General features: G+C 33.6%; 1 protein-coding gene across 1 annotated transcript; it reads left to right on the top strand.

Annotated features, from left to right (window-relative positions):
- Positions 1-958: 958 nt before the first annotated feature.
- Positions 959-8,606, top strand: LOC128227438 (heat shock 70 kDa protein 12A-like). The gene is made up of 8 exons (XM_052937980.1): positions 959-1,127; positions 2,460-2,608; positions 3,223-3,302; positions 4,366-4,507; positions 4,942-5,092; positions 6,775-6,909; positions 7,396-7,604; positions 7,896-8,606. The coding sequence occupies exons 1-8, from the start codon at positions 959-961 to the stop codon at positions 8,604-8,606; spliced, it is 1,746 nt and encodes a 581-aa protein (XP_052793940.1).
- Positions 8,607-11,748: the final 3,142 nt, after the last annotated feature.

Below are 11,748 nucleotides of genomic sequence, written 5' to 3'. Positions count from 1 at the left end.
TTTAGCAGTTTACATATAACAATTTAGATTTATGTTTAAAAAAATGGTAATATAAAATAAGAGCTTGTGAAAGAAAATGGGCCGTATTGCATTGCAAGAAAATTGTATATCGAAAGAGGAAGTATGAAAAAATACGCGTCGTGTATCTGCATGTTATCATCAAATCGTGAAGGACTGAGGGATTTAACCAAAATAGGAAGTAAAGTAAAATGTCATTGTTTTCAAACATCATATCCATTTTAATTTCCGTATTGTATTTGGTTCCAGTCGACGACAATAACGAAAGAGGGATTCCGATATGTCTCTTGTAAGTACACATTCGAATCACTCTAATGAAATATGCTTTATACCAAATAACATATTTATATCTGTACATGTTTATTGCATTACATTTTTTAGAAGTTCCTATACTTATTTATACAAGTTTTAAGTGGTGAGACGGTGAGAGTGGTCGTGTAGTTAGGGGGCCGCCTCTAAGGTTCTCATGGCCTAAAATTGGACAACAGTACTGGATTCTACCCAGGGAAAGTACTCGAGTGGTTCTGTAAACTGTCGCTACAATCGATATAAATGAAATTAGTAAAGAAAAGTTCTTAATACATGAATTTTAGCATATTTATTTAATGATTCATGTGCTGCACTCTATTACTTTTAGTGTGGTATATTTCAAAGAGCTTGTTGCCAAAATTGGTAATATTATTGTGTTACGAATGCACTAGAATGCAACATTTCAGACAAAAATTATATGTGCCGTAAAACCCGACCTCAAGTGACATAGGATACCAATATTTTTAATGCCGATGTGGTAAGGGTACGTCTTAAGGTACGCCGCGGTCTCCATCCCCTCTTCTCTAGTGTGAAATGCTGGAACCACCTCAGCTTATTGCCAAATAGACTCGATATTATTTATTTGGTAGGCCATTTTTATACTATATTAGAGATTTTTTTGTACGATTCGATGCAGATTTCTCAATTCTTCTATTTGAAACAGTCGAAACCACTGCTGGTTGCAGCCATAGATTTTGGTACGACGTACTCGAGTTGGGCGTTCTCCTTTCGTCATGAATACGAAAGTGATCCAACACAGATATCAGCAAAACAGTGGCTGGAACATGAATCGACGAAGGGTTTGTAATGATAATTATATAAAAAAATCTAATTGCTTGCGTTTTAAGATTGCATTTACTGCTAGACGGCGTTTTTTTTTATGAATATACTTAAGAATTGAACATAATTTTACTGCGTTTCATTGATTCCGACACTTCATACATCAATGAAACGCAGAAAACTAATGTTCAATACTTATAATAACAACCATAAAAATAAAAGATCATTTTCATTTTGCTATTATCCAAGAACCGCAATTCATCACTCGATAATTCCACGTAGTTTGTAACCTTCCCACGTGTATGGATACATCATCGTCTTGGAGACACGAGGAGCTATATTTAGTAACGATGTGACCAGTAATGGGTGCCGACTCCTCATTTTATCCCATTTCGAAGCGGATTTACAACACCTTTCGTGTAAGATATTTACATAAAGGCGACTTTTTTAAACTCTGAAATGTAGCTTCCATTATTCCTTACCTAAGACAATAGTTTTACCATTAAATCTACTGCCCTGTTGTTTATATTCCTGAATTGTCGGCATGTCATTATTTTCGTTAAGCTGTTGACTTAGATCTTACATTTTCACTTTCATTTTTATTTGTAACTTCAGGCAAATCATCAAATGAAATGTTCATCAGTTCTTCAATTTCTGGAAAACTCTCAGCAGCAGCAGCAGTTTCCTCACTCAATTCCGGCACAAACAACTCAAAACTACCCAAAATATCTTTAAGCAAGTCGAAATCTAACAGATCATCCGCCATGTTTACTCTGTGCTGTAGACGAACTTTCAGCTTCCAGTGATTCGCAATCAATTTTTTGTCATTTATAATAAAAAATAAAACAAAAGCAATATTTCTAAAAGGTTTATTGTTCAGTTGTTGCTTTTTTAACCCCAGATTTTTTTAAGAAGGAAAATGCACATGTAAGCAACTTCCTACTATGACGTGACGCCATAGGTTGTAAATAGAAAGTAGCCCGGTTATGAAGATTAACAAGCTGATTTGCATACACGAATGCTCATTGGGAAATGAATGAATATCACATGGGTTGTGTTATCCAATAAGATTTAAGAATTTACTCGCACCTGCTCAAAGTAGTTATTATAGGCAGTTTCTTTTCAATTATTTGAGTCTTTTAAGAGATATATATACATGACTTTGAGCCGCTGCACTTAATTTGAAATATATTAAAAGAAATGAAAGGAGATAAACATATGACGAAGTACAGACTTGGTTCAATATTATTATTTTCATCAATTTCTCCATAACATAGAGTGAACATAATCTAACTTAATCGTACTGTATTTTGTTTTAATTATCAAACACACATATACATTCTTTTGGTAAGGACCAACAACGGTTTTGATAAAACCCGATGGAAGAACCCTGGAGGCATTTGGCTATGAGGCGGAGACAAGATACGCAGAACTGATTGACGAAGAGGCGCATGAATCGTACTACTTCTTCAAAAGGTTTAAAATGAAGTTATGGAACCAGGCAAGTACATGCCAAAGGTTAGAGGGAAAATTCAATTTATGGAAGTCATCTGCTTTCACATCATGTTGTTTGTATTTTCTAACCCATTTTACTGTGCTGTTAATAATAAATATATTCATATTTTTAGTCTGTGTGCCGTTCCAATATTTATACATAAAGTTTATTCATGACTTACTTTATAGAAATCGCCATACGTAAATAACTTGATCATGTTGATTACAATCAATATTAGGCAAAACTTAATGGGTAATTTGATATCAGGCATTTGACGTTTTACCATTCAATGATTGTGTCATATCGTAATGTATTAATTTGAAGTTTGTCCACTTGTTTTGAGTACAATAAATTTAAAACTTGAAATGGGTTTTTTATAAATTTGTAAAATATATCGATGAAACAAACACTGACATAGAATGCTAGTATTTCGCATCAACATGTCGGCAACATGGCTGATTGAAATAGCTGTATCCAAAAACAATCAAAGTTTCAACACGAATCGAAAGCGTTTGAAAAATTCTGATTTAACAAAATGTATCACTTAAAATATTTCCAAGCGACTCGTTAAAACAAACTACCTATCTATGTTAATTTGATGTACTCTCATTTTGTTTCAGAAAATCGAACGGGATATGGTCATTCAAGACGAAAATAGTCGTTATCTATCTGCAAAAACTGTGTTTGCACTATCGATCAAGTAAGCCAAATAGTTGCACAGACATATTAAATGTGGGTGCCTCTTTATCAAATAACACTGTAACCTGAATATATGCATTAAAAATTCACTACTTAATGGTTAATATACTGGGTCTTATCTGTAAAGTCAGCTAGATTCATTAAAATAAAAATAGTATGTTTTCTCCTCTGCTACTTTTAGCATGTTTTTTTTTGTTCTTCAGAAAGTTTTAGATTTTTCTATTTATTAAATGTATAGAAAACATAGAATTAAAATGATTCTTATAGAGTCTTACAGAAAGTTATTGATGATGTTCTCGCATTTATTTTGTATGTAAGGAAAATATTCTCTAACTTTAACCTTTGGAAAAATAAACGTTCATTAAAATGTTAACAAGTCTTTATAAAAGTTTTACCGGTGCTAGAACATGTAAACAATTATATTGCATTAAATTAATGTATCATGTAAGAATTACGTTTTAATTTTTTGGGGGGAATTATATTGAGCGATGTTTAAATGTACAGGGGATATTATGAAAGGATGCTTTTCTGGTGGCTGCAAGGATCATGGTTCTTATTCTTTAAAATTGTAAAACAACTAGTATATAAATGTTGTTGTTGTTTTAAGTTTCTCGCTAGTTTCTCTTTCTCTATTGTGTACGGTCGACGTAACTATATAAAACATATTATTAGGTTTTTTTACTACACATATCTGCCCTTCATTGAATAACTGCACTTTCAATTGATCTTGAGATTTCGGGGTGTTGATAGAACAGATCAATAGCAGTGATATATAAGATAAATATATGTCAAAAATAAACGGTTGACATCTGTCAAGAATATACGGTTTATATTTGTCCAGAATATACGGTTTATATATGTCAAGGGTTTATGGTTTATATCTGTTCGTATATGTAGAACACGTACGATGTATATCTAACAAAACATATGGTGTATATCTGTCAAGAACATTAGACGAGTCGTAATAAATCTTTATATTTAAAGTAGAATTGTTTAATGCAGGTTAACATTTTTGAATATGTTAATAACTAGAACAAAACAATACTACTTTTAATGAATTGAAGATGGCTCAAGGACGACCTTTGGCGAATTTCAAACGACAAAATTTCTGGCACAATACGAGAGAATGAGATACACTGGGTGTTGACTGTGCCAGCAATCTGGGACAATGCTGCCAAACAGTTTATGAGAGAAGCCGCTAAACAGGTATTCAAAAGCCATAAACGATAAATAGACAAATGATAAAGAGCTTTTAACACAATTTGAGTATTTTTAGAACTTTTAATCGATTATCAAATCACTCAATACAATGTGGTATGCAGGGGACATGAGAGGAGATATGTATTTATAAGCATTTCGTTAAGAAAGGAAAAATTTCTAAATAATTTGTAAATATAGATCGAAAATACACTGTATTCTTTCATTGATCAATTTTGAAAACATCTGATTTATCGTCGTCCTTTATCTTTTCGATAGGGCAATGCGGTATATTGTACGAATATATTGAATGATAAACATTTTTATCTAATATTATTATCAACGTTGAGCAACGCATTAATTTTGAATATAAGTACAATGCGTGCAGAATTGTATTATGTTTAGTGCTTTAGCACATTCACTAATATGCGTTTTTCCTGAAGGCTGGTATCGAAGAAACAAGTCTCACTGTTGCTCTAGAACCAGAGGCAGCGTCATTGTTTTGTCGCCACCTACCGGTTGAACGAAGCGGAAATAAAACGTCGCTCGGCATACCGAAAGCTGGACAGAGATATCTGGTGTTGGATGCGGGAGGTATAACAGGCAGATGCCATAAAAACAGTAGCCCCGGACCTGCACATACTGTTCCAACATGACTCAGTATCGTTTTCGTACAACCAAATGTGTCTTTTGTCTTAGCTTCGCTTTAATCCGTTCTAATATGAATCCGAGAGTAAATATTTCTTTCTTATGTCCTTTACTTGCACTCAACTTGGAGAGATTACGAAACGTTACTTAAATATGAACGTTTAGGCGATAACTTGTTTTTAACACCCATGTGTACAGTGTACAAATTTAAAACGTTCTGCCGATACCAAAGGCATGGGAACTTTAAAACCGGTTTGAATAGGCTCGTACAAAGCGAGTTTTTATTTAAGCATAAATACAACGTGTTAAGCAATTGCAATTTCTATCTGTACTGGTAGCTGAATGGAGAGTTAAGCAATATGAGTAATGTTATGAAGTATCTTCGAGTATACGTGAGGACATTTTAAATATCTTTTCATGAATTAATATTTGATCAAATAATGAAATGTAACGCACCTTATCATAAGGGATTAGTCGAACACTGCTCATACGTACCGATTTCAGTATAATTGGATGTTGGCATTTAAAGTCATTTGCAAACCCTCTCTTTTTACGCAAAGGGATGGCTGACATATTTTTTCTCTCTTGGGATTGTGTTGATGCCATTGCAGTTCACCTTGCACAAGCATATTTGTACCAATAGGATGTGCATTAAATATTTCACATGTTTTCTAGGTACAAAATACACGCTGGTATGTTTTTGGATAATGTACGTAGCAATCAGGTAGATCGTACTCGTAACAGCAGGTTCCGTAACCCCTCTATTCAAACGGAGCTTACAAAACTGATCTAAGGAGTACGCGAAAGAGTCTGTTAGCATACTATATGCATTGTTTAAATAAAATTTAAACATTTTTGCTGGAATAAAAGCAGTGGTAATGGTAGATGTACTTGAACATGTTGTAGAAGTTATAGTAATATTTGTGTAATATTTACACTCCTTTTTTTCGTTCCTTATATGCGTGCATGGTATTTCAGTTGTAAACATTAAATATTTTTTAAAGGCGGTTCATGTGTGTATAAATACATTTGTCAATGCTCAGATAATCGCGAAGCCGGAACCTCATTTACCTTGAATTGACAAAATGTTTTCATGCTACGCAAAGCCATATAAGCCTTTAGCAGTAGTAATAGTAATAAAAATAAATAACGAGTATAAGATTTTTTTATTAATGTGGTTCAATTTCCTACTTCTGTTCCGTTTGGTGGTGGTTTCGTTTAAAGCATCCGGCCAACAAATAAGTTAGTTTTCGGATAGCTCCATTCACTAATAAGTTAAATTAAAAACTAATTCCTTACATCTTAAATGAACAACTTTATTGATAATTTTGGTTAAAGTTTTTTTTTTCTTTTGCTCTTAATTACAACAATAAAATCGGACGTGCAATGACCAGTTTTGAAGCCCTTAGAGGTGAAAGTAACGTGTTTGTAAAACGATGTACAGTATAATGTCTACATATACTTGCGGTACATTAAAATCCCATTAGAATGATACCACTTTTTGGGGTCACTAGGCATCCAGAATCCGCGTATTTGTGTCTCGTATACCTTAAGGAGCTACATTCTTAAGTGAAAACATAATGGCATGTTGCAATGTATAGAAATTAGGAAATATTCTATAACTTAAGGTGGGACAATAGATATCACCGTCCATGGAGTGTTGCGTTCGATGGAGGTAAAGGAACTGTACAAGGCGAGCGGCGGTGCGTGGGGTGGAACTAAGGTCGACGAAGCCTTCAAAGGTTTCATCAATGACATTGCAGGTAACATAGATGATGTTTTTAAACAACGCATATGGTATTTTAGAACATACATTTATACTGAACCAGCATAAATCATCGTCAGTGATTCAGAAGAAAGGTTCTATTGAGAACAGTATGGTAATTCATTCAATAACAAAAACTTATTTATTTGTATTTACGTATTTTGGTTTCATATAAACTGAAGAAGACATCCTAAAAGTCTTAATATATTTGGTCATTCTGTCTTGGAGAAAAGTTGATTTTTATTTTGCTTAACATAAATGAAGATTGACTTTATTGTTAATAAAAAAATCGATTCAAGAAATACTTTCCAAGAATAAATTCAACTCTTAACCCAAAAGTTTGTTGCCATTTGAAGTATGATCAAGTTTGATAAAGCTCAGACCACAATTTTGATAGCATTTCAATAAAAATGAATAGAAATATTCTTAATATCATTGTTTTACAGTTCGTAAATCATACACAAAATATTATTTTCGTGTGCAGGGTTCGACGCCATGGGCGATTTAAAGCGAAACCACTTGTACGATTTCATTGATTTGTTTCGTCGATTCGAGAACAAGAAGCGGTCCATTTCTCCAGACAAGGACAGCAAGACGATTATACCCCTTCCTCTGTCCCTGTGTACCTTGATAGAGAAACGACAGGGACGAGCCTTGTGTGACCTCATCAAGAACACGTATTACGCCTCTTCGGTAAATCCTTGATACTTGTTATACTGTTACATGGTGTCTACTTATATATTTTGTCGTAAAATGAATTTGTAAGAATTGTTTGTTCTTTTCAATTATGTATTAATATGCAAGTCATTATCATTCACGATCAGGCAATACATAAATATAACAATGAAAAAGAAAATACAGTTTCCAATACTTACCAATACTTTTTTTAGAAGTCTGATTTTTTGACTCAAATATTAAACAAATTATACTAGACAATTATTAATTAAACATGATTTCTTCAAAAATCTGTTTTACTGTTATAAGGTGTCAATGACAAACGAAAAGGTCAAGATCGACGCTAGCGTTGCCAGACGGTTTTTCGAAACATGTGTTTCAAGCACTGTTGGGCACTTGAAGAACATTCTAAGCTTGCCAGTAAACAGGGGTGTAGAAGCTATTTTGATGGTAGGTGGATTTTCCGAATCGCCTATGCTTCAATACGCTGTGAGCAAAGAGTTCGGAGCTCTAAAAAGAATTGTTCCACGGGAAGCAAGCTTGGCAGTACTGAAAGGGGCTGTAATATTTGGGCACAACACAAAAGCTATCAAAGAACGTATTAGCCAACGGACTTACGGTGTTGAAACGACCTCTCCTTTCGATGCAACCAAACACGATGTGACCAAAAAGAAATATTATGAAGGAAAAGCCCGATGCACCGATATTTTTTTCAAGCATATAGAAATTGGACAGAAACTAAAGGTTGGTGAGACCCAATTTAAACGGCGTTATGTTAGTATAGAATCAGACCAAAGCTCAATTGTCTTTCCCATTTTTATTACGTATGAGAAGAACCCCATGTATACAACAGATCCAGGGTGTACTTGTGTTGGGAATCTTACCATCCCTCTTTCCCGCAGCGGAAAAGACAGAGAGGTTATTGTAAGGTTCATCTTTGGAGGAACAGAAATTGACGTTGAGGCAACAGAAAAATCAACAAGAAAGGTTCATCACTTGAAGATCGATTTCCTGGTTTAAACTGAATTTTGTTGTGTTTGATTGCATTTTGAGCTTTAGGCGGCAGTGAATTATCTGTGTTATGAAGTATAGACTGTGTGTTACACAAATTGTTTAAACTGAATTTTGTTGTGTTTGATTGCATTTTGAGCTTTAGGCGGCAGTGAATTATCTGTGTTATGAAGTATAGACTGTGTGTTACACAAACTGTATAGCTGATGTGTTTCGAAAGTGTTTACTTAGTTATTAATATGGCTAAGATTATGTAAACTTAAGACTACCGTTCTCAGTCTCTGTAAAACTGGAAATTATGAAAACAAACTCACATAGATAATAATTTACTTTGATTTACCTTCACAAAATTGATGAAGTGTCTAGGTTTAAATGTTAAGGTTATATTTTTTGTAAAGCTAAAGATCGTATTGTTTACAAGCAACAAAAACTATATTTTGTTCAGTAAAAAGGAAGACATATATGTTTATCTACTGATTACTGTAAAATCAATTGCATTTTTTCTGAAATAAGAGGATGGGTTATGGTGGTAATTATGTATTAGAAAAAGAACAAAACAATGGAACATGTACACAAAATGTTAAAAGAAGTGATTGTGTGGATTATAGAAAAGTGGTATTCAACCATTGAAAAATAGATATCGACACACATGTATTGGTGACACTCTTATAATCCAGACTTGTATAAAACTTCCAGTGTCTGTGTTGAATGCGATGCTTTGTAGATATATGTATATGTTAATAAAATTACAAAGAATAAACTCCAATGGTTAAAACAAATCACATCTATATTTACTAAAAATGATATGATTTATATCAGAGAAAGTCATGAATTTCCAAATACTGAATGGCTAAAGATGTAGATTTTGCGATAAAAACTGTATTGGTGACGTATTACACCAGCTTTTTATATTTGTCCACATGGGCTATGGCCTTCTGGATATTCTGTAAATAAATCTTGAATCTTGAATCTTGAATCTTGTATTACACCAGGTTTTACATGTAACTATTTTGCTGAGTATAGAAAACATATTTATTGAAAGACGATTATATCGTTATACAAATGTATAAAACTTCAGAACTATTTCGGACCAAACCCGATGATAATAATATCAAATTAATTATATCATGTAAATTCCTGAAGCATATTGTTGTTAATTTTAGTTTGAGAAATGTAAAATAATGTGTTCCACCCTTGGTAAATATTTGATTGTCTCTTTATTCTGCATAAAAGTAAGCTGACGTTTGTAATTATCTAAATGTTACTCATATAATGAAACATAAAATGTTTACTGATTTATTTTTTATCTTTAATGTATATAGTGTTTGCAATGACTTAATGTGTTTATATGTTCTCATGTTTTTGTCATGTACTTGTGACATGAGTTTAGATGAATAAAAGTGTAGATGTGTCGAACGTTTTACATACTGTCCATACGTTCTATGTTGAAGGCTGTCAATAAAGTTATTGATTATATATATCCCGACCAATGTTGCCATAGAGCGAACAATAAAAAAGTGTTATTACATTAGTGTACATAAAGGTTAAGACAACACAACTTCAAAGTTAAATTTCCACATACGCTCAATTTAAGAATGGGATAATTCCTCGCAGATTCACATCGAATTAGTTCCCTAAGATACCGATCGCCTCTCCGTTAAACGCCACATCAAAGCATCTATATTCCCATATAAATTTAACCGACTTATTTATTTCAGCAATTTAGTTTACTTGTTCTCTTTCACTGGATCAAACGCAAGCACTCAGTATGGATATATGTAGTGTGTTGTTAGCCGTTTAGTTTGTTTTCGTTTTATTTATGCGGGAGTTTTTCATTGAATATCGAAAATGCTAATACAGTATCGACAGGGTTTGAAGCAAAGATTACAGCTTTAGTAGAAAAACTATCAGAAGAAGAGCATGAGATTCAGGAATGGAAACTGAAAATAGAAACACCTGAACAACATATGGTGGAAGTAAAACGGAATAAGGAAAAAGGTAGAACGTTATAGTTGTTTTTCTTTCTTGTATCAAATGTACAACATATCTTACTATCAGTTATGGAAGTGAGATCCTTTTGAAGCGAAGCATGAAACGAAATCTTAGTAATAAACACAGAAGCCTCGGTTTGAAAAAACAGTTCATTTACGGCAATAAAAGGTGGACATTGCCTCCTGGAATATCTTTTGAAAGGCGGTTATTTATTTTCATGAGTCTGTTGCGTATGTTTATGGATTTAGGGGAATGCTTTGATAAAGGCGAAAAAATGACACTACCGCAATTGTTTATTCTTACCTTGATTAAGACGTATTGCGACAAACGTGCGTTGAACTAATTTTACCGGAATTGAAAGTAATTATATCGTGTGTTTTTTCATTAAACTGTCATGGTCACAAAAAAGTGAACTGTTCCAAAGTGTGCTTATTTTTTTCTAAAAAATATTGCTTTTATTATATTTATACGTAATGAGTTTTACGACCAATGTAATTTGAATTGCGTGTTCGTGCACTGATATTTATGTGTACAACCCGCTTCATGGATAAAAGATTCACAGAGACGATTTCGAAGTGATAGCACTGTTGTTCAAAACCGGAGTCAACAACGATATCTCATGTTTTTACTTTATTCACGTTTTTTCTTATTTCGCTTAGTTCATGTTGACGTCATTTCCAGTTACACAGGTCAACCGGGTCAGTCATGGATATGCCATGCCTCAGTCTTTGATGGAATTTCTTTTTGATAATCCACTTATCAAATATGCACAGTTCATCAGTTTAACTAATCGAAACTTTCGATACCAGAAATAATAGCAATCGTTACTGATAAAAGACAAAGACGTTTAATGACGGGACATAACACCTATGTGACGAGAATCTGTTTATTCGTCCCATTCGGAGCTCCTCGGCCAATTTTCTCGAAACTAACATTCGGAGCTCCTCGGCCATTTTTATCGAAAACAACCTCGGATGTATGTGGACGGTTTACATAGTCAGAAACTGGTATGTGTAAGTCCGCTGCAGGTAGATCGCGTAGTAACTTAAACTAATGTACCGGCATACATCCGAGGTTGTTTTCGCGAAAATGGCCGAGGAGTTCCGAATGCATTCGTCCTATTATCGATTTTTATGATAATTTATTTAAATCAAGCGTT

This window comes from Mya arenaria, chromosome 1, assembly GCF_026914265.1.
Source record: "Mya arenaria isolate MELC-2E11 chromosome 1, ASM2691426v1".
NCBI classification, from domain to species: Eukaryota; Metazoa; Mollusca; class Bivalvia; order Myida; family Myidae; genus Mya; species Mya arenaria.
The sequence above is the reverse complement of the archived record's forward strand: the minus strand, read 5'-3'. Positions and strand labels throughout refer to the sequence as shown.

Coding starts and splice junctions, on each gene's coding strand:
- LOC128227438 (XM_052937980.1), top strand. CDS start 959: ATGCAGATTTCTCAATTCTTCTATTTGAAACAGTCGAAACCACTGCTG. Junction 4,508..4,941: donor TGAGAGAAGCCGCTAAACAG/GTATTCAAAAGC, acceptor TTTTTCCTGAAG/GCTGGTATCGAAGAAACAAG. Junction 7,605..7,895: donor ACACGTATTACGCCTCTTCG/GTAAATCCTTGA, acceptor TACTGTTATAAG/GTGTCAATGACAAACGAAAA.